Source organism: Hakea prostrata, chromosome 5 (assembly GCF_041222555.1).
Source record: "Hakea prostrata isolate BN-2017 chromosome 5, UWA_Hpros_2, whole genome shotgun sequence".
Classification (NCBI taxonomy): Eukaryota; Viridiplantae; Streptophyta; class Magnoliopsida; order Proteales; family Proteaceae; genus Hakea; species Hakea prostrata.
The window spans coordinates 47,454,388-47,478,121 of record NC_142604.1 but is presented as its reverse complement, the minus strand read 5'-3'; the positions used below and the strand labels follow the sequence as shown (position 1 = coordinate 47,478,121).

Sequence of the window (23,734 nt, the reverse complement as noted above, 5' to 3'; positions counted from 1 at the left end):
GGCTTAGGGGAGACCTTTTAAAAAATGTGGCTAAGAGCTTGAAAATGTATGTAGGAAGTTAAGACCTGTGATTAGTGAGTTGAAAATGACTACTATTAAAAATTGAATACGTCCAACCACTTATTTTCCAAACATTTAGGGGAAGATAAATCATGAGATGTGCATATGCCTATTTATTCACATTCTCCACCATGAAAATTTTGAGATCTAATTGAAAACACAAGTAAAGAACTACTACTTACTACAATGTTTACAACCTCATCAATGTCAATCCTTTTGAGGGGTATTATATAGAGCTTTACCCTTCCAAAACACCCAGATAATTGGCACTTCAAGCAGGACCTTAAAACAATACACAGGGCATTCACTCGATTGTTCGGAAGCAAACACTGAAAAATAAAATATGCTGCCTGTACACATTTTGTAATTGAATACCGATTAATTTTCTCTTCAAAGCCAAATTAAGGATAGTCAGACATCTTGGGTGAATCAGATTTGGAGAAACTGGAAAACCATGGTATGTTATTATGACTGACTTACGCCATGGTTCCAGAACTTGCTCTTGCCAGCAATCTCTTTGGACCAAAAACCAAGATCTTGGCAGTTGGGGGAATTTTTTCCTCCCAACTCGATAGCCAGACTTGGTAATTATAAGGGTCTTTTTGGGCTAAGACTTTTTGTTCAGCCTATTTTGGGCCTTTTAAACACAGTATGGCCTTAAATTGATGAAGAAATAAGTGCATGTGTGAGTTCCCTTTCAACCCCATGTTTAAACCTGAAGAAGCACACCTATAAAACCTATTGTACACTTCTTCTTCTTCTTCTTTTTTTTTTTGGGGGGGGGGGGGGGTGAATGAACATCATATACTTAATATTAATGAATACATTGATGTCCAAAACTCAAAAACTATACTATATTATACATCACTTGTCTGTCAGCAATGTTCATATCACAAAGTTGACATGACACAATGGGCATAACATTACAAAACAAAATAAATAAATAAATAAATCTGAGATAAACCAAGATCTCACAAAGATATCCAAGACATTGGCGACATTTCACCGAGATCTGATTGACATATATCCAAGCTAGCCCAGACATTCAAGATACTAGAGAGATCTCAATGAGATTTGGTAATGTTTTCATCACCCCACTCGTCTCATCTTGCTAGGCTAAAAGAGCAAGATATCTCGCAAGATCTTGCTGAGATCCCGCGAGTTCTCAAACCATGGTTTACAATAAAGGTTCACACTAACCACAAAGAAACTTTTAACAAATAAATTATGTTGACCTAGCAACCTAGGACCAAATAACTGAGAGTTTTATCTTTTTGGCAAATAATGTTAACATACCAAACAAAGAAGGCCTTGGTTCAAGAAGTATTTAAAATTGTTCTCAAGTTATAAATACAAGAGAAAGCATACCAGCATATCTATCTTGAGAAGAACCTTGAAAATTTCTTTTCTGAAATAAAAGAGGACTTACACTTCTTTTTGACGTTCATATTCCACACGAACTTCATGCACACGTACAGTTACTTCAAGTTCATGTTCAATTGCTTGCATTAGTGCCTTTCCATTCAAACATCATATATGTTAGTAAGAACTAAGAAAGGTATGGATACACATTCAATGAGCACATATGTCCATTACACCACAGAATGTACTCCCGAATCCATCTAGCAACCGACAGGCACAAGAAAAACCCGCCAATAGGCAGCCAGACAAAATAAACCTCTAAAACATATAATGCTATAGGAATCTCTGTTCAGTTGTTGTACCTGAATTCCAGATCCATTCCCATTTCCAACACCTAGAAGAAAATAGTGAACGTCTGAGCTTTTAATCACAAAAACTACAAATGGACTATTATTGCACACCACAGATGACCTTACTTGATGTTTCACGTGAAGAAGCTTTCCGAGATTCCAATAACTCTTTTAATCGTTTTGTAGCCATTGCAGCTTCTTCTGTCTTCCTTTGCACAACCTAACATGAACAAGTGTAAAGCAAGTTTACATAATACTGCAATCACTATGTCCATTGAATTCCATTCTCTTCTTTTCTTCCTTTTTTTCCCAACTAAGCAACTAAAAAGGATATGCATATACCATCTTTTGCCTTTGATTCAAAGCCAATAGTTTGTGCATCTCATACTCATTTCTTCTCCCCTCCTTCTTCAGCTGCCGACAAGGAAAGCTTTAAGTGAGACTTCTAGCCAAGAAAGAACAGTACTGGACTAGTAGAAGTTACGCATATTTAGTTTAAATATATTCTGTATTCTTGTGTAGTTAGAAAACTGGAGAAACAAAACACAGTCAGAAAGTTAATTAGATTTAACTACACATAAAAAAAATTAGCAGAGTTCAAACATTGAGAAAATCTGGGGAAAATGACATTTTAGGGTAAAGGAAGGGCGAACCCTGCTAAGGCTTCTGGACAGCAAAGGTTTTTTTTTTTTTTTTTTTTTGGGGGGGGGGGGGATTTACCTACACAGCCCCCACAATTTTTGCTGAGAGGCTGTTTCAATACCTTCTCCTCAGGCTACAACTGTGGTCCACCAACGGTTGTGCCAAGGCCTGCCCCTATTTTATAATCAACTGAACTTATTATATATGTCATCTTGATTCAGAATTATAACCTCATCCAATATGACAATCATTGACTGCTTGCTGATATAAAATATTTAGCTTTCAAACTGTCTCTGACCAACGTTTAATCATATTAAGTGGTAAATTGAGTAAGCAATCACGTTCAGCATGCACATCAGTTTCGCTTGCAGCAAGCATCAGCCAGAGCTGATCCCTAGATCAAAAAAACATATCTGACTGGAGGGATGAAAAAAACCCTACTTGTAACACCCAGGTTTCGGGTTAACTTCAGGATCTTTTAATTAAATTCAGGCGCTTAACTGAGGTCTCTGGAGGCTTCGGTTGATGGGTCTAGAGGTCTAAAACCCTACTGGAATGGGCAAAGAGAACTGAAGTTTGGTGTATTTCAAGTTTCAAATTTGAATTTTGAAATTCAGGGTTTCGGCTAGGGTTGGGAATGGCTAGAGTTGCTGTTTCTGTAATTCAAAATTAGTAATACTACTGATCTGTAAGTTAGAAACTGTTTCAGAGAAAGGGGATTAAGTTTGGAAAGGTTAGGGTTTTCTTGAAAACTTCAAAAAAATTCTGCAACTCTTCTCAAGGAAGAAGATGAGGTGCAGAAATTCTGAACACCAGGCTTAGGTCTGCCTTGGGGGTTTTTAGATTAGGACTAGGTTCTAGGCTAAAGGCAACCAAAAGGGAATGAAAAGGGGGTCAATTGTGGCTGGAATATGGTTTTCCTATTAGGGTTAGGATTGTAAACGTGGGGAAGAAGAAGAGGATGGGAGATGGCTTCTAGGGCTTAGGGAAGGGCTGAATTTGCAGAGAACTAAAGGGGAGGGGTGAGAGGGTATTTGTGGGATTAGGGCTGCACCTAAGGTCTGAAACTAAAGGGAGGGGTTGGCAAAGGCTGCAGACTGAAGAGAGAACTGCAAGGGCTACGGGAGGGGCTTAGTACTTACTTGGTCGATGATGAACTGTAGGAACTTCAGTTGATTGCTGTAAACGGTGAGTGAATGTCTTGAAAATTGAAGAAACAAAACACCAAGCCAGCTGTAGGGTCTCCTCCAAGGATCCCCACGACTTCCCAAGTCAGTATTCAAACTCTATTTGATTCAATCAATTCAATCTGAAAATAACTTGCACTAGAAAGTCTATTTATAGCCTGAAACAAGACTTTGACTCATACTAGATTGATTGTTAGGTTCCCATCACAACTTAACTTGAACTCTGAAAAATGTATCTAATTACTATGCGATCTCAGCTCTTAGATCTGAGATATCACTTAAGTCACCTAATGCTAATTAGATAACTTACAAACAAACTGGACCCAAAAGGGAAATAAGTCTTCCTAAAAGCACCCCCGTGTCTGCATTCATCTCCAATGGTTCCTGGATCCCTTCCCCCCTCCCCCTTCTCACTCAGGTTTGGGAATCCCTCCCCCATCTTGCTAGTTCCTCTAATGATCTCCCAATTTGGCTCCCTTCTCCCACCAAAACCTTCTCCACCTCTCAGCCTGGAACCTCCTTCGAGCCCATAACCCTAAGCCCCCCTGGGTCCCCTTGGTCTGGTTCAAAGTTTTCATCCCGTGCCATTCCCTTACCCTTTGGAGGGCCCTCAACCTTGCCCTCCCCACCCAATCCTTCCTTATTAGCCATCATATCCCAATTAATCCCAACTGCACCCTTTGCTGGAACAGCCCAGAGAACCTTGAGCACCTCTTCTTCTCTTGTCCCTTCTCCAGGTCTATCTAGAGAAAAGCCCTAGCTTCCATTTGGCCCCGTTCGAGGCGTTATTTTGGGTTTGCTCGTGATTGGTCTTGGGTTGTGCGAAATTTTTCAGGCTCTTCCATTTGCATTCGGATTGGTAAGTTAGTTTTTTGTGCCTCCGTTCATCATCTTTGGTGGGAGCGCAATCTTCGGAGATGGACTTCCAAATCCTGCTCTACAGACATGATTTGGAATGCCATCTATTTTGATATTTCTTCTAGATTGTTAGCTCTCCCCCACCCCCTGTTGATGATACCCCAAGGAACAGATTCATTGTTGTCTCCTGGGGTCTCAACTCCTCCTTTCGGTCTTCCTCTTAAAGACCTTGTATTTGTCTTTTTTCTTTTTCCTATCCTTAATATAATCATTCATTCATCCAAAAAAAAAGTGGTAGGACTTCTTAAAAAAGGAAACAATGCTTTCTTAAATTAACACAACTCTATGACTCTTTTCAATTGCAACTTCAAACAAATGATTTGACTCTCAAGACTTCAAAATAAACTAAATTACTGGATTTTGGTCTTCATTATAGCTCGATCCTGGGGTAGGAATTGACCATTCTACCCCTGGGATGAATTCAGCCTCCCTGCTTCACAGTTGGGCTTGGGCCCATTTTTCAGGGGGGGTCCAAACTAGGATACATCAACCTGTGAAGACAAATAGGAGAAACAAGAACAAGAGAAGATAGTTGAAACCAAGGCTTAGGTGGGCTAGAATATGATGAAGTAAATAACCATGTTGTGGACTAGTTACATTTATATTACCCTACAACAAAACCTACTAAGAGTATAAATCTAGTTATATAGAAAGCAATTACTACATAAGACTAATTACTATAGGAAGTGACTTACGAGCATACAAGGTAATAACTCAACAATTTAACATTATCTCATGATCTAAGATGGGGACATAGCTCGAATGGTAAGCGGTAGTTTCGCATAGCAAGAGGTTCTCGGGTTCCATCTCCTACATTTCCATTTTGAAATTTAAAAATTGATCCATCAAAAACAATTATCCCATGATGTATTGTTCCATGGAACAACCATAGGGCCTGTGTCGTGGTACGTGCTTTAACAGATGGCAACATGATGTAAGCAGGCCTACCCACTCCCCTTCCCAAACCAACGAACTAGGCCTAAGAACCAAGCCCATCGGAGCACAAAGTGTGATGGCCGAACCCTACCGGGGGGTAATTTGGCCTTTACACTTCTTTTGGACATGAAATCAGTCCAATAACTTTCTTTATATTTTTGTGAGTCCGTATCTAATTTTATTTTTAATTGAGATAGTATTGAGAGTCCTAGTCAAAGGTGGAGTCCCCAGTGGAATCAACTTTAAAGTGAAATTACTTTTGTATAATTAGTTGTTAACTTTGCAATTTATTTTCTTGAAGATCCTTTTTAGTGATTCTTTATTTATTGAGTTGTAAAGGGGATCCTAGTCTATGAAGAATTTCCTAGTTGAGTGTAGTTTGGTTTCCATGTTTAAGTCCAAGTCATTTCCCTCCAAGTGTAAGGCTATTTAAAGCCCCCAACTCTTTGCAATCAAACTAGTTGACATTGATGAATAAAATTCTGAGCTTGGAGGCAAGTAAGGTCGTGGTCTTCTTGGGAGGACGGCGGATTTGAGAGATCTTCTTCTTCAAGTACAGCCCTTTATTCTCAATTTCCAGCATTATTTCAGCAAGTCCAGCAGGAACCAATCATCTCCAAGTAAGTTACAGCAATCCCAGGCCCCTCCCCGCCCCATCCCATCTCTCCTCTCCCTTCCCCTAGCCCACAGCTCCCTCCCCACACCCTTCCAAAATCCTGTGGCATTCCCAAGACCCCTCCCCCACCCTTCCCAAACCTTGCGGCATCCCCAAAAACCCTCCACATCTTTTTCTCTCCCTTCAACCCCTATTTTTCCCCTTTCCTGATCTTCGTGTAGTTCTGAAAATTTTAGAATGGAAAAGAAAAAAGAAAGATCAAGAACTGAGAAAAAGCCCAAGGTCCTCAAAGAAACCTAACAAAGATCAACCCAAAACCCTATAACAGCCCAAGTCTTTTCTCAATCCAACCCTAACCCTCCCTAGGCTCAACCGCAGGCTTCCCTTTCCATCCTAGGGTAAGTCTGTGTATCTCTAACTCAGCCCGTATTTCTTTGTTAAAACCCTAATTTTACCTTTTTCCCAATTTCTTCTAACCCATCTAGGTTTTGTTAGCCAAACCTTTCCCAAAAACGTAACTTTCCAAAATTTCACCATTAGACCATCCCATCTAGATTTGTTAAAACCCTAAATGCCCAATTGTTATCTCATCTTGGTTTGGATGATACCCACATTTCCAAACCTTAGTTCTTTATTTGCTACTGGAATAACCCTAGATTTAGGGAGATAATTGCATTTCTCAAAACCCTAAAACCTAGGTTACATCAACACTTATTTTCTGGTATAGGCAAAATTTTAATCCGTTTTCCGTCACCCACCAAACCTCAGATCAAGAAAGCTAGTCAAGCTTAAAACTAAACTCAGGACAAATATTTGAATAGTGCATTACAAACTGAAGTAAACATGAGATTCTTCCAAAGGTATAATCCAACCATGTGAAGAAAGGGTGGGGGAGACAACCTAACGTATTAGAAAATGGAATAATGGAAAATAGAAAATGAGTCTTTACAATCATAGTGAACAAAAGGTAAAAATAATTAAATCCCACTCTTCAACAAATATTAAAAATAATAATAATAAATAAATAAATAACAGCAAAACATCTAAAACTCACACCATTTTTATTCTGAAATCTGTATTCTGGTCTTTGAGAGCCTAATCTAAGCAGCATCATGAGAAACTTTTAGTAGTTAAGCACTTTAGCCATATACAGAGACCTATATGGTGGCTTCAATTATCTAGACAGACTTGAAATCACAACAAACTTGGAGACATATAACACATCTTCATTCATCTTTCTCATCTCAAATATGATTGGATGCTCCATTCTATTAAGAAATCTAACTGGTCCTTATATGTACATGCACCCAGATCCTCCAACGAGAAAATTTGGAATTCTAGCCATGTCCAAAAGCCTTTAGGAATACACAGCAACTACTTATTTTGCCTAACTAAAGCTAATTCAAGAATAAGACTTACCCAAGCCTGTTTAGTCAGACATATTTGCCAAAACAAAAAAGTGTGCCTGTTATGAAGCACAATAATTTTTCTTTTATCAATGAAGTTAGAACTATGCCCTCAATGTCATTTAGTTATTTTAATCTTCCACTTAGTTATGCAATTTTGATTTAATTTAAGAGTTGCAGTAACTTGAAAGATTCCGTGAAGTTGATTGTAGGGAGGTGAGTGATGGATACACTTATCTTGGTAATATCATCATTAGTTTTTAAGAAATGTAGTAGGTTGGCACTTTTGATTCTAGGGAGTAGATGTTCTGTTGTGAACCCAGAGTAATGTTCACCCTTTGCCACCACATGGAAACTTACACAGTGAGTTCGTACAGCCATAGAAAAATATGAAAAATAAAATAAAACCCAAACAGTGGGACAGAAGAAGCCTTTATTACTCAGATATGCCTAGATTAACATGGCTCATGATATCCGATTTGAAGTAATAACAAGGACACCAAAAGATGAAAAGGTAAATGAACTCCTAAATGTAACAAAATAGTCTAAATTACATGATTTAAACATAAAAGGACGCAAAAATTTTATGACCAAAAGATACCTGAAGAACTTCCTTTTCCCGTGATACCTTCCATGCCCTAAATTGTTCAGATTCCTGCTTTACTTTTTGCTGCAATTGAACCTGAATAGTGCATATAGGGAGTGTTTAAAAGAAAGAAATAGATATTTTCTCCATTAGCACATGTACTATATGACAGAGAAGATACTTTTTGGGACTTAATTCTCTGAATTTCGTCCTGTAACCGTTTTGCTGCTTCATCACTTTTCTGCTTTTGCCTCAAAAGTTGAGCCTGTGCATCTTGCTTCTTCTTCAATGCTGATACCTACGGGGGGAAAACTTCACTTCTAGCACATAGGAAGCAAGGTAGAAAAAACACCAGAATAGGCTACTAACCTGAGTTTCAAGGATGTTTAATTTTTGAAGATATTCTCCCTTCAACTTTTGAGCTCCATCATCAGAAGCAGAAGATATATTCGCAAATTTGGACCGTAGCTCCTCAATCTCATTCTAGCAAACAGTAAACAAGGTTTGGAAACAAAAACTTCCAAGAGTGACTCAAATGCAGCAATAAGCTTCAGAAGAAATTACCAGCAAAGCTCTCTTTTCTTGCTCTAACTCCTGAACTTTCTTCTCATAATGATGCTTAAGCACTGATGTATCAACCATCCCAAATTGTTTCATTTCAGCCTTCAATAAATGAACAAATTAGCATATGCAAGAGAACCCTAATGACAGAAAACGCCCAACAGTAAGCAGGGAACCAAAAATCATCTAGATTCAACTGTTTTTTCCACTGCTTAAATATATTAAAGAAAATAAAATTTTGCACAAAAAGGCAAGCTTCTGTTCATATGTTGATGGTACTTTTCAATAACATTGGCTGCTGCTCATGATGACGAGAAAGCTCAAGGCCTCAGGCTCCCTTTTGTATATAACAAAGTCATTAACACATATCTTGGTAACGAGAAACAATCAGATCTGAATGAAGACTGCAATGTTGAGAAGCTCAAGAAAGTATCCATCTATGCATACAGTAAATAGCACTTAATGAGCATTCTTCCTGCCACCAAAACTCTAGATATTCTGAGCAGTCACATTACAAGCATGTTACACAGCCAATTAATTTCCAATTGCAATTATGATAGTGATTAGATTTTGCATCCTAAAGCATTTTGTTTAGAGCTCAAAGTTCTTCTATAAAGATGTAAAATGAATCTTTTATGCATTGATATGTAATTTTCTGATGAATACAACAAATCATGTTCTAAGCCTCAATTTATAGCTACTGTAAAAAACAACCCCCCCCCACCCCAAAAAAAAAGAACATAGTGGCTTTATTATAATTAGTAATTAAAAAATACAGAACTCCTTTGAAAGAATCAGAGATAAAATACTATAATAACCTAAGGACTGCGACTAAAACTAGACAATACTATACACATTACACACCAGGAAACTAAAGCACCATCTCATGATAGATGGGAAACTCCCCCCCCCCCCCCCCGGTTACTAGATATTGTAGCCCACAGTACAATAATTAACACTTCCTAAGTTTGTGTGCAAAAATCACCCTTGCCCAGTTTGGAATAACCTCTTCTGGAAGTACGACCAAACAGTGGTTTGGCAAACATTACGACAGAGAATTAATTAACTTTATTATAGCAGAATTTCTAGCAAAATTATAATTAACATTGATGTGCTTGGTCCTCCAATGAAACACTGGATCCTTTGCAATATAAATAGCATCTTGATTATCACAAGACCACCTTACAGGTAAACTGGAAAAATCCCAACCCTAAAGAAATAGTTTTTAACCACATTAACTAAGCTATCTTATGAGCCATAGCTCAATATTTAGCCTCAGCACTAAGACCTAGCCACAATAGTTTGTTTCTTGCTTCTCCAATTAACGAACTACCACCCTCAAAGTGCAATGATCAGTGCTAGATTTATCACAGTCAGCACCAGCACAACCAGCATCAGGGAACCCTATCAAATCAACATCCCTATGGGGATGATAAATGAGCCCCTTACTTGTAGCCCCATTAATATATCACAATTTACAGCAGGCCACACCCAATGAAGAAGGGACCCTTCAATAAAATAAGCATGTAAGTCAACCTAAGTAGCACTTTCTTTTTGAAAGAATATATATATAAACGAGTGTGTTATAAGGTAAATATCAACATTTACCTCCTTCTGTTCAAGCCGTCTGTCAAGTTCCTTCAGCTCCTTATCCAATTTATCCTGAAGAGAACAATGTTCAAGTTCCTTTTCAACTTCTTCCATCTCACCTACATAATACAACCAAACCAAGACACACATTGCATTCATTACATTAAACATGAAAGGGCATAAAAACTTTCAACTTTTAATCTATGATTAAATAAACTAAAATCAAACTTCTATATTCCTATTTACAGGCGATCTACTATGATCCATGTAGTCCATCATTCTCCAGGAAAGTAAAGAAGCAATGTTCTGTCTTGGTTTCAAGGCCAGTATTGACCAGCCATGAGACCAATGTATGATAGGTTTCAACCATATCTTGGTCAAAACATGGTAATTTTACATCTGGCAATCCTCCAAGCAATTGAAACATTCATTTGAGGAAATGAAACATCCTTTAAAGGTAGTTGTTTTCTGCTGAGTCTAGATGTGTCACACATTTATGATATTTGAATCCAGTCCATGCATTAGTCTCACATAAAGAACAACCAAAAATAGTACTTGTGTTTTTGACTAAGTTTGATAGTGTCTATTGTTCTTGGAAATGGCATCAAGCCACAACCACCCCTTATAACGTAGTTGAAGAACCTCAGATAGTATTCATAAGGGAAAATTTCAGGCATTCCATAGTCTATATATGTCTTTGCCTAACGCTGACATCCCAGCAACTTTAACAACCTTCCTCATGACTGCTAACAATGTTCATTTAGAAGCTGAAATGTCCATTTTAACATCTATTACTCACATCCAACAATCAATTTTACCTCACCCTCCTCAATAATTCTTTCTATCTACAAAAAGAAACTGAAATGAAAGTGTAACCTTTCGGAATGGGGGATCCCCGTTGGCAACAACCACAGTAGTAGTTGCGGATCTTCTATTTCAGGAGTATGCAGACTGACTCTTCTTTACAAAATCACACAAAATAGAACCAAAGAAAAGAATAATGGAAGGAGCGAAACAGAATACATATTATTATATGACGATAAAGATTTCCTTGAACTGCCAAACATGATTGCTGGAAGAAACTAGAAGAAAAAAAAATGATCAACCTAGGGGTTTGGTTTCAATAATACAGGCACCCATGGCCAGCCATTTAATCATCTTAACCACCATTGCCCCCCACCCCAAAGATCAGATGCCAGATGTCCTAGAATGAGAAAATCTCTCAGACAAAGAATATGGAAACAAAACCCTACAGAGTCTAAATTTCAAAATCCAGTCTGTTGTTGCAGCCACAAATGATCAGTATGGCACAAAAAATAATAGCCACCAAAGAAATTTAATTAAAAAAAAATTGAATCCTTTGGATTTTCAAAAGACCCAGAAGTAGAAAATATCCAGCAAAGATTCACATTTAGTTTGAAGAGATTTTGTTTCCATTGTTAATCTTCATGTAGTGATTCCAATTTTATGAATCACAGAATAGAACCAGTACTGTAACTCAGTTCTGCTCTCATGAACTGAAATCTTTGATAAGGAAGCTCAAACAAGTTCTAGACTCCTGAAATTGTTCAAAGTCAAAATTTGGGCAAGCGAGAAGAGAAAGCGCATACCAATTGAATCTAAACTTCTTTGGATAATTGAAACTTTGCTTAAGACTCATGACTTAGTATCATGGAAAAGGGAGAAGTGTTTAGACTAAATGGGAACACCATTGTGTTCATTGAAGAAGAAGAAGAAGAGAGATGGGTATTAGGGAAGCAATGGGATGGGTTAGAGGAGGGAGGAGTTGCAGGCAAGGTGCGACACCACCATGCTTTTGTTGAAGAAAAAGATGAAGAATAAGTTACTCTGGGACTTAGAGTTAAACACACTGACATCACCACTTAACTGAAAATACTTGATGGAGTGGTCAAGGTGTAATATACGTTTCACAGGGTGCCTGTGATATATCGGAAGTTCATGGTGTGTCTGTCACTACGCAAAGGTTTTGGAGGTATCAGCGAGTTTTCCCAATTCATTAACATTTGAATCCAATAAAAAAGGATGGGCTTGGTTGCCATGGTAAGGTTGCTTTATTGTGACAATGGTCAAGCTACGACTATTAAAAGTCCGTCCTGAAGGCCCGACCCGAGAAGCGCGGCCAAAGATGTTTTTCTAAATCATTGGTTCAATTTTGGACAACCTCTTTGCAAAAAAAAATGTAAATAAAGTTGCACAAGTCATAACCCTTCCCTGACCTTGCATAGGTGGGATCTTCATGCACTAGGTACATCCCTAATTTTGTTTGAATCCAATAAAAATACTTGGAAAATCAAATTCAAAAAAAAAAAAAAGAGTCAACCCCCAATTCAAGAATAAAAATTGGCATTTTGGCAGTAATTCAATTTTTCATCTTTCTTTCAAATGATCTAAAATTCTTACACCGATTATTATTGGAGTTATATCTCTGTCAAACCTTTTATGATGCCTGTAGACACTATCAAACTCGTTATGAAGGGGGGGGGAATTTACCCATAAAGGAAAAAGATAATTTTAGCTGTCTTTTGCTTTCCAGTAATGCTTTGTCACAATAAGATTTTATGGAACTTTGAAATTTGAGAAAAACCCAAAAACTAGAAAGTTAAAACTTTCACCTACTGCTGGAAATCAAGTGTTGTTTTCTTTTTCTTTTTTTCCTTTCTTTTTTTGACCTCAAACTGGGTTGTCTTTTCATCTATTTGATTGTCTAACTATGTTGAGTGAAGATAACAGGGGGATATTTGCATATGTAAACATAATATCTCAGGTAAAAGAAAAACAATTACTTAATTGACATTTAGCATAAATATGGTGGTTTAACCAGGTTCAGGTCGAAACTCCTATGTTTTGTCAAGTATCTACAGGGATAAATACATATATATGGACAGGTGAAAACTTGCAAACTAACAGACATATGACAGACATATGACAGAAACCTGTCAAATCTAATTGAAACAAGGAAAAAGTGGCAGAGCATTAAGGTTCCATGTCATTCTGAAACTGAGATTTAAACCATAATGAAAGTAATACAGAAGCTGCAGTTACCAGAAATGCCAATGGCTTTGCTGTTACAAATAGACGGTAAGTCATTAATGTAAGGACTTTTGGAGTGTACTGCATCATCCTCCAGATCAAGGGAATCAATGAAGCTCTCGCGATTGGAGTTGCTCAGGCTTTGCAACCGCATAAGTTCTCCTTCCAACTCTTGAATTCTTGACACATATGTCTTTACTAAACCAAGCTCCTGCAAAGAAGATCGTCAACTTTGCAAACAGGAAGTTACAGAAGTGGATACAAAGAAAGGACAATTTCAAATAACAAACCTTATTTGGATAACCAGACTCAATATCGTCCCATGATTTTCCATTGCGTGCCAATTCAATCTTTAGAAGCAATTCATCTTTTTCAACCTAAATGAACAATTGATATAGAATTACTAAATCAATAGCAACAACCACATAATAACATAGACATTTCCAATGGGTCATGACTATCTCACAAATCCAGAAAACTGAGAAGTAGATGCTATTACAATAGATAAACACAATAATCACTTTGTTGGGCACTTACAGCGCTATCAAGTTGTGTTATCATTGTTGGCAACATTTAATTATATCAAGGATGTGGCAGTGGATTGTGATGAGTTAGAAGAGTTGGAATGGTCAAACAGTCAACTATAGGGTGACAAAGGTAGTTTGGTCATTTTACAGAGTTACAAGTTCTCAACTTGAGGCCCTTATTAGGTCTTTATACAGTGTCTGGTAGAGGCTGAAGCAGCAGGTGCAGGCTTCATGCATCAGAACTTGGACAAAGACAGGTTCGTGCACAGGCAATGTATCTAAAGCCATTTTCGGAGGCCTTATTGATAGATCTGGGTGAAATACTTGCACTGAAATTGTAGATCGTTGACTTGTGGTTCTAAAGCAACTTGTTCATGTCTTGGTTGACTTGTGGTTCTAAAGCAACTTGTTCATGTCTTGGTTGACTTGTGGTTCTAAAGCAACTTGTTCATGTCTTGGGTACAAGACAAAGTAGTTAAAAAATTTCATATGGCTCCACTAAAACTTAGCAAAATGGGAGAGGCTTAAGTGTTTTTGCAATGTTTTTTGTTCTCTACAGAATGCTTTTGATTCTAATTGCTCTAGTTCTAGTATGAGATTTGTTTGGGTCAATTTGGGATAAAATGAAGGTTTTAAGAGAATGCTTATGTTTGGGGAGTTCTGATTGGCTTGAAGAATAAAATCTGGTATAATGGACGGCCTAGATAAATGAATCCATTTCAACAGATCTGGTGAAAGCACGAATGAAGTAATGGATTGAGAGGAAAAGATTCCATCGAAGGATCGTATTGGCCGAGTGCGTGAGTTCTCAGTGCACTGTCACTACACCAACTATTGGATGATATGGTCAAAGGTTTGCATTCCAAAGAAATTTGATGCGCTTGGCTTTAAGGACTTAAGTCCTTTCAACAGAGCTTTACTTGCTAAAGAGGGTTGGAGGTTGCTATATAATCAAGACAGCTTGTGTGCACAACTTCTAAAATCAAAGTACTTCCCCAGCTCATCCTTCTTGGAGGCCTGAACACCAAGGAATGCTTCCCTAGGCTGGAGGAACCTTATCACAGAAAGGAATCAGGAGGAGGGTTGGTAATGGTCTCAATACAAGGACTCTAAGACCCTTGGGTGTATACTTTTTCGACTGACTGAGTGTTTAGCTCATTAAATCTTGGAAACCTTCCCCCTTTAGCCCATGGATTGATTGACCGCAGATGGAGAAGATGGAATACTGAGCTTCTACAGTCCCTCTTTAGACCTGAAGTGGCACAAGCTCTTCTGAATCTGCCCATTCGTGATGTCTACAACAGAGATAGCTAGATAGGGGGTCCAGACTTCAGTGGTACTTTCTTTGTAAAGTAAGCCTACAAGACCAGCATAGGCTTCAATGGTGAACTAGCCTATTTGGTATCTTCATCTTCTCCAGACAAGTATTGGAACCTCATTTGAAATTTTGGAGTATGGCCATCTTCCCAAAATTAAAGACATTTCTTTGGTGTTGTTGACAAGACATCCTTGCTACAAACAAAGCATTGTTTCATAAAAATCTGAGTCCATCTCCTCTATGCTCTTGCTGTGGAGAAGTGGAATCTGCTGTCTGTGCTTCGGTTCAATGTTCTAATGCAAAAGCTTGCTGGAAAGCTTCACCTTTTTCACCTTTGCAATATATTTTTCATGGACATTCTATTCAAGACTTTATTTGTTTTGTGTTAGACATTTATAAACATTCAGACAGATGTGATGAAATTAGTAACATCCTTTCTAATTTTCTTTGGCATGTATGGAAATGCAGAAAACTATCCTTTGTTGGCTCCATTCCCTCATTTGAAAGCACCATGGCTGCTTTTCAGTCTTCACTTGCTGAATCTAAGCTTTTCACAGCTTCTACCCAGCCACTATCCAACCCCCTCTTGATATAATGCACCCAGAGGACAGCAACCATTGCAAGATCTTCACGGATGGTGCAAGGTCTAGTGGGACTGGTTTCAGAAGAAGAGGGCGCATAATATGAGATCCTAGGTGAAACTTCATTGTTGCCAAGGGTACGTTTGCTTCAGGTCTCTCTGTAGCTGCTGTTGGGGCTGAAACTATTAGAGATGCTCTCATACTTGGCATCAGACTCCAGCTTGATAAGTGCATCTTCTCAGACAGTTCAGCTGTGATTGCAGCCCTCAACAGTGCTCCAGCCTCCATCAACTGGGCAATTCTTGATATCCTTGAGGATATCAAAACCCTCTCTTTATCATTTTTCTTCAAGTTGTTTCAGATGGATTAATAGGTCTTTAAACCATCATGCACACTTTCTTGCTACAAGTTGTTTGAAGCTTACGTTGTCTAAGGTTTGGTGGGTTAGACAATCAAATTTCCTTGTTTCCCCTGTTACTCCATGGAGGCTTTCCTTGAGATAAAAGTTTCAATTTTCTGTTAACCAAAAAATCAGACAATGTCGGTAATTATGGAAAGGCCCCAAACTTCCACAGCAAATTTATAAAACATCCCCCAATGAGGGTTTGGATAGTCAAACTTCAATTGCTGTAACTAACTCATTTAAAAGCTTTTTGGACGAATTTTTTTTTGAAATTGAGTTTTTTTTTTTTCTTTTCTTTTTTCAAGAGGAAGCCATTTCTGCTGTTTTCCTTATTTCCCCTGGTTTCTTGTATTCATGAACTTACTCCATGGATCCTTTCCTTTATATAAAGTTTCGGTTTTCTGTTGTCCAAAAAATCAGACAATTTCATAAGTATGGAAAACCCCCGAACTTCCGAAGCAAATTTATGAAACACCCCGGCAGTGAGGGTTTTGATAGTCAAACTTCAATTGGCTATAACTAACTCGTTTCAAAGGCTTTTTGGACGAACTTTCTTTTGAAATTGAGTATCTTTTTTTTTTTTTTGGCAAGAGGAAGCCATTAAAACCACTTGTAAAGCCATATATGAGGTCGAGAAGTCAATGAAATCGCTTTTGATTCTTGATGACTCTTGATTGAATTTTGTCTGAGCAGTAGAGTGTAGAGAGGCATGGAATCCATTAACCAGAGGCACTATGGTTTCCAGGAATACTCATTGAGAGGTAATATAATTCTTGAAATCCTAGTTTGTTTTTCTAGGTTGTATTTAATGGTGAAGAACCTAGACCATTGATGTGATTGGGGGAATTTGATTAATATTTCTAATTTTTATATTGTAAACCTAGCAAGCTGGGGCTTGTCTCGGGAGTTGGGGGTTGTCTCCCTAGTCTGTGACATCTCAAAATTGAAGCAGGAATTAGAGTTCACGGACCATTGTTGTAGTCAAAAACATTGAGTAGCATATTGAGTAGTATACGAAATTTTAGGTAGGGTACTACTTAGTGGACGTAGGCAGGTTGGCTAAACTACGTAAATTTAAAGCCTTGTGTTGGTTAACTTTTCATTGCATATATTGAAATGATGGATTGCAGAGTGGTCAGTGGTGGGACAATGCCTAGTAGACCCAGCCATATTGTGGTGTGTGGTCGACATGTTTGTGTTTGGTTGATAATACGGGATCCCAAGCCAATCTGCCTTCAAATTAAAGAAGCATTGCCATAGTTAAAAAGAAATTTAAAATACACTAATTCACCCCCCCCCAAACAGTGTCAACCTGGGATTCACGTCTTTTCTTGGCAAATCACTTGTAGAAGAAATCAAATTTATCTTTCTTGTCAAGCAACCAACCATTATTAATCCTTTGCCACCTTAATGGTACCTAGGTAAACTGGAGATGCTGAATAATGGAAACTAAATGAAATCTTGTTGTTCATGAATCTTAAGAAAGATTTGATCAGTCCTTGAGATAAAGAAACCAACCTGAGCATCAATAGAGCGTTGTGCAAGACGATCACAAGTGACTTGCCTTTCTTGAAGCTCTCTCTGTAAATCTGCATTGCTTGCTTCAAGTAGTGAGATTTTTTGCCTAAGAATCTGACAAGCAGGAGAGTTTGAGTGTGACACCTGACTATGATTAATATACATGGAATGATACATACTCCTTATCAAAACTTCCAACGATAAGTTTTGTACCTGAAGTTCCTCAAAAGGTGCACCACCTTCACCACGATAACAAAGAAGCTCAGATTGTAACTGTTCAATTTGGCTCCGCATGCTCTGCATCTGAGCTGCCACTGGATCACGATTTATCTGCATAAATCAGAGCAATTAGGACGACATAGTAAATAAAGTAGATGAGCAAATTTCAATTGAAAAGCAAACTCACAATTGCTTTGTTCTGAATATTGCGAGCCCGATTGGCATATTTAAGTGTGTTTAATGTTTCCTCAGCATTTGTGTCAGCAGGACTGATGCAAGCTATAATTGAAATGAAAGAAAACAACTAAGAAAACTGGGAGAAATTTTCAAAAAAGGATGATTATAAGAAAAAAAATAAAGAGTATTTATCATTAGAAGCAACTAACCAATCATAACTGTTTTGCTGTTTCCACCAAGAGAGTCCTACAACATCAAAGGCTATCTGTCAATACCCAAACTACTCCAATATAAATCTGTAAGTCAAATTACCTTAAAATTTCCCATATCAAATTCCACATTGGAAATACTCAACATATGAATTTCAAATAACTGATGGAAAATCAATTGCAAACTAATTCAAAGTACATCAATCACAACCAGCATAGCAATCAAGTTCCCACACAACCATTAAGTTAGAGGTTCCAACAATTCAGAGAAAAAGAAGAAGGAAAAAACACAGATTATAGAACAATCAATTAGTTCATTTCCAAAGTTGTATATTTATCTCAAGGAAAACAAGTTTCTGCTAAAAATTAATTGGCAGCGTTTTCTTTGGGGGGGGGGGGGGGATGAATAGAGATTGGCAGGGTATGTTTCTTCACTCAAGACAGTGAAAATAATAAAGCAATCAGCAAAACGGTTTTTGAAGGCTTGATGCTCTGCCTAATTTATTTAAATTTGAACTTCCAATCAGAAGATTATAGTGGGGAATAACTGTTTCCTTATTGGTATCTAATAAAAGATCGAGGACTGGCATAACAATTAGTTCCTAATTTATTGTCTATCATGCCACTAATCTTGAATGCAGCAATCACTAAAAACAGGTCCACATTCTTCAATGTTGAAAAATTGTTTCCATCTTCATCACTCAAATGATTTCCTAACATTCATCCAAAAGAAAATTTAGTTCCTACAAAGAAAATTTAGTTCCTACTAGAACAATCTGATTCAAATGAATTAGTAATTTTTCAACTTCTTATCATTGTCAAATTGTCACAAATTGACAATGATAAAAACTAGGAAAAGAATTCCACCAAAGAAAAATAAGCTAGGGAAAGAATTTGAATCTCCTCCAAAACTAAAAGAATGGAAAACTTTCAAGTATTTTGGTAGTTTCGAATTGTCCAAGATGGAACAGAATCCCCCCCCCCCCCCCAAAAAAAAAAAAAAAGAAAGAATTTCTCTGTTGCTAGTCATTTTCCATAGTATTTCAGGTGTTTTGATCCAAAAGATGCACTGTTTCGTCAAATTTTCAATCATCTCAGTTATGTTATTTTGATGCTTCACTATCTTTGCACATTTCATCCAATCCTCCCCCCACCCCCCCACCCCGACCCCAACCAAAAAAAAAAAAAAAACCTAGATGGCCAAAGCATAACTCAAGGGGGAAAAAACTCTTTTGGAGCAACATATTGGCATTTTACTCATCACAGTCTGACAGAAACTGCAAAGCAAAACAAGCTTCTGTACTTTGACCCCAAGAGACACCAACTTGAGCCTGAAGGTTACTGTATGCAACTAATCTAAGTTGATAAATACAAAGATAATATATGAAGAAAAAAATTCTTCTTTCTTTCAAACAGAATGAGTTTCCTTACCTGCAACAAGCGTGTTAACTTGCTATCACGGTAGGGAACATGTCCTCCCTCCTTTCTCTTTTTTTCATCACCCAGTGCACTTATTACGTTGCCCAGAGACAACAAACCTTTGTTAATGTGGATCCCTGAATTCCAAACGTCAAGTGCTATCCATAAGCAACACTATTAACCAGATAAGATATTGATTTATAAAATGATCTACTGTAATTTAAGAAAACCTTCTTTGAGACGCAACCCATCTGCTCCTGTTCGTTTTGCACGCTCAGACCCAGCAAGATCCACTAAATGGAGCTTTGCACATAAGATATCGTCACTAGCATCATTATCAATTACTGACGTACCAGTGCATTGAGTTTTCTTCTTTTGCTCCATGCTTATTGTAAATATTGCGTGTGAACGACTAAGAAAAAACCGATTAGTTTGCAATGACATGTATTAATGAATTTTTACTGGAAATATCAAGAATACTTAAGTAATGGTTCATCAGGAAATAGTGAACAAACAGCATGAGTTGCAAGCTAATGACAGAAAGAACAAAGCAAAATGGAAATGAATAGTCATCTGGCTACCACAATCCCCCTCTTTTATTTCATTCCCAAAGCCAAAAAGAATGAGACATTACATAGGAGTCAAACTAAAACATATATCTTTATTTGTGATAGGAATAGTATCATAAAGCTAACAAGTACATAACAGAAGCATGGAGCTAAGTGTTCTATAGATATTTAGGAAACTGAAACCCTGATATGGGATATCTTTTTATTTCTTTTAATTGTTGAGTCTTTAGTTTTACTCCTCAAAATCCAGCCTCATTCATTGGAAACTCTTTGTCAAGTCTTCACTTTTCCCAATTGGTTTGAAGCTTCCTTTCAGAAACCTAGATTTTTCAGAAGTCCCCCCACCCCACCCCCCCAACCCCAAAAAAAAAACCACTTATAATTCCATCTCTGTTAGTAGAATAAAAGAATTTCAGGAGCAACTTTTTATGTTTATATACCAATTTATGTAAGAAAAGAAATTTATAACTCTATTTAATCATTTTGAATTAACGCATACTTCTTCAAGCAACCCATAAATATTTGATCTTCCATTACCTGTAATTGAGATGTTTCAATTTCTATCATGTACTTATTTTAATATTACAGTTTTCTTTATTTGTTAGAAAAACTGCCCCTTTTTAGGTTATTCTTATTACGGGAGAGTAAATATTTTTATTGGGAACAAATTGTTTGTCCTGCTAATGGTGTTTAGTTACAGAAATCAATTACTTTATCTTTTTCCTGCTGTACCTTTAATTCTATCAAGCAAGCTTCGAACTTCAAGTAGTGTCTCAGTTTTCTCAATTTCACTTTGTTCCACAGAACTTTTCTATAGGTACTCTAGAGTTGACTCTAGTGTCCAATACTCCTTTTTTCCTTTCTTGGGTTTAATTTTAATGCAATGTAATATTTCCAGAACCTTGTAAACAGTTAATTGCACATACGTATGATCAGAGTATACCATATTTAATTTTCCTTTAGCTAATTGTGATTAAGGCTGATGAGTTGTTGTTGGTTATGAATTTGGTAGTTCTTTTAACTTAAATCAGTAATACAAGATTGTCAAACACATTGTGAAACCAGCACCCATCAATGTCATATGTTACAAAAGAAACGCATTCCAAAATACCTAAGTTGCTCTATATTTGCATCAAAATCTAGAAGGAAAAATTTTAAGGATCAAATGGAATGAAAAGGGGATAATGAACAATGACCCAAAAAAATAGATAGAAAAGAAGAAGTTGTAAGTCACCAATATAATTCAGTAGCATATACAAACCAACCTTGACTGGCTGTTCATATTTGTACTTCCTGTTGCACGTGACAGAGAACCACGGTAAAGATGTGACGCCATTTCTTCTTTCGTTCTCACTTCTGCTTCAATAACACCAGAAAGTGTTATCCCCCCATTTGGAGTCTCTCTAATTTGAATGGGGAGTCTTGCAGGTGCAGGCTTCACTAGAGAAGCCCCTTCACCTTTTGAATGTAATAGTGAACTTTGATCAAGCAAATCAAATACTTCTTCTTTGAAAATCTGCATATCAACATCATTGCAATTAAGTGTCTGAGAGAATGTTGGCACCCTCCCAACCTAATCAGAAGGTGGATGTTATCTAATACCTCAATAAATGACACTCTAATTAGAAACTCCATAGTTTCTTTTAATGCCTCTACCCTGGCAAATATAGTTTCCATTACTTTTGGTATGATCCCACCACTAGTTGCTTCCCCTGAATAATTGGTGCCCATTGTGTAAGTCTTCCCTGAACCAGTCTGCATTGACCGGTAAAGAAAAAGACATTATAAAAAGATCAAATTAGATAACCAATGAAAAAATAAAGATGGATGGAATAAGTGTGAAAGCAAAACAATGGCAATATGCACCTGACCATAGGCAAGAACCGTGGCATTATAGCCATGAAAGAATGCATCTACCAGTGGTGCAACACATTCATCAAAAATTGCGGAGGAAGACGAACACATGCTCCCATAGACATGATCGAACGTGAATGCATGAGATCCAATTTGCAGCTGTACATAGGATATAGCAACCACCAAATAAATAGTGACAAAATCAAGTAAACATCTTGATAACCCTTTACCTTTCAAAATTGAGATCAAGCAAATATTTTTACTAGCCCCACCACTATAGTATCTTTCTCCGACACAAAGTGAGTATTATAATGAGCTCGAATACATATTGCAAGCTCCAAGGCCATTGACTAATCTAGTGGCACAAGAAATATAAAACGAACCTGAGGTTCTCCAGGTACAACAGTAACGCAGTCCGTACATCCAACAATCAGCTCAGATGCAATTAGAGGCCTGATGTTAACAGCTACTTTAACGCACTGTGACGAGTCCTTATCATGAGAGGTTCCACCTGCAACTGTCTTCCCCTCTGAAGTCTCCATCTCAAGCTCCTCTTACAAGCTCAAGGGCAGAAATGAGTTCAAAATTCCTATTTCGAAAATCGAAAACAAGAGATCAACCTAAAAATGGAAATTTGGCCGCTAATAATCTTTGATCATAGGCAATTAAGAGAGAAGACGGAAATGTCGATGACCAGAAGAAAGGGAAAATCAAAAATGGTAGTTGAAAATAGAAGATGCATACCTTTCGCAGATTGAAAAGAAATTGTAAAATGTATATCTGAATTGCCTTCGCTAGATGGTAGTGAATGAACGAACGGAACAAAGAGTTGCAGAAAGACCTTCCGAGTTCGGAGAAAAGTGAGGAACACCGTGAGGAATACAAGGTATAATAGACCAACGGTGTGGAGACGAAAGCCAGCGACAGATGAGGAACTAAATTTGATTCGTATAAAGAAAAGGCGCCCGGGTTCCCAATTCAAAAACATTTAGATGAATAACAAATGATGACTCGTGTGATTGTGATGATCTCTTGTGTTCGCACGTGTGTAGACAAAATGGCCTTTGCCTTTCTTTTAAATTACACATGTATCCCCTGGTCCAGCATACTTTTATAATGGCCCTTAAATTCTTTTGGACTAGTAAGATCAAAATTGCTCGGGTTATGTGCATTTAATGTGCATGACCGTCAAGGAGAGATTTCGGCCATTGAATTTCAACAGTCGAGTTCGAAATTTTGACCAAAATTTCGATCTGACGTTGCAAAATTTGTGGCTTGATGGTCTTGCGCATTTAATGCGCAAGACCCAAACAAGACCCTAGCCAGGGGCATTTGCTTTTTCTTCTTTATTTAAATTCTTCAACTTTTTCTTTTTATTATGAAAGTCCTTAAATGTTTCAAATTTTGTTTCAATCATACCCTTACACAACCAACTATAACTTTCAATGCAAATCTACCTTGCCAATAGATAGTGTAGACAATAGTTGGGATCCTTTATCCACAAGGATTGAGAACAATGCTCCATCACATCCCTTCATCATATGTTTATGAAGAGGCTCATCTAGTCCACTTTCTCAATGCTTAAAAGTAGGTTCCCTTCTTTAAATGTATAACATGTAAATGTAAAAAAGTCTGAGATCACAGAATGGAGTAGGAACTTTTAGGCACGTTACAA

At 37.5% G+C, this 23,734-nt stretch overlaps 1 protein-coding gene across 2 annotated transcripts in view; it reads right to left on the bottom strand.

Annotated features, from left to right (window-relative positions):
- LOC149016213 (kinesin-like protein KIN-4C) overlaps positions 1–23,037 on the bottom strand; it is a 44,642-nt gene extending 21,605 nt beyond the window's left edge. For both annotated transcript variants that reach the window (XM_089157338.1, XM_089157339.1), the window contains exons 1-22: positions 22,804–23,037; positions 22,443–22,648; positions 22,072–22,218; positions 21,808–21,960; positions 21,471–21,721; positions 19,867–20,048; positions 19,649–19,773; positions 18,218–18,254; positions 18,019–18,110; positions 17,826–17,942; positions 17,613–17,726; positions 13,556–13,642; positions 13,278–13,476; positions 10,233–10,333; positions 8,628–8,726; positions 8,433–8,546; positions 8,245–8,361; positions 8,079–8,159; positions 2,115–2,186; positions 1,899–1,992; positions 1,785–1,816; positions 1,490–1,575 (exon numbers count right to left, since the gene is read on the bottom strand). In XM_089157338.1, coding sequence (XP_089013464.1) covers positions 1,490–1,575; positions 1,785–1,816; positions 1,899–1,992; positions 2,115–2,186; positions 8,079–8,159; positions 8,245–8,361; positions 8,433–8,546; positions 8,628–8,726; positions 10,233–10,333; positions 13,278–13,476; positions 13,556–13,642; positions 17,613–17,726; positions 17,826–17,942; positions 18,019–18,110; positions 18,218–18,254; positions 19,649–19,773; positions 19,867–20,048; positions 21,471–21,721; positions 21,808–21,960; positions 22,072–22,218; positions 22,443–22,601 — 2,459 coding nt within the window. In that variant the 5' untranslated portion in view covers positions 22,602–22,648; positions 22,804–23,037. The remainder of the gene's footprint in view (positions 1–1,489; positions 1,576–1,784; positions 1,817–1,898; positions 1,993–2,114; positions 2,187–8,078; positions 8,160–8,244; positions 8,362–8,432; positions 8,547–8,627; positions 8,727–10,232; positions 10,334–13,277; positions 13,477–13,555; positions 13,643–17,612; positions 17,727–17,825; positions 17,943–18,018; positions 18,111–18,217; positions 18,255–19,648; positions 19,774–19,866; positions 20,049–21,470; positions 21,722–21,807; positions 21,961–22,071; positions 22,219–22,442; positions 22,649–22,803) is intronic.
- Positions 23,038–23,734: the final 697 nt, after the last annotated feature.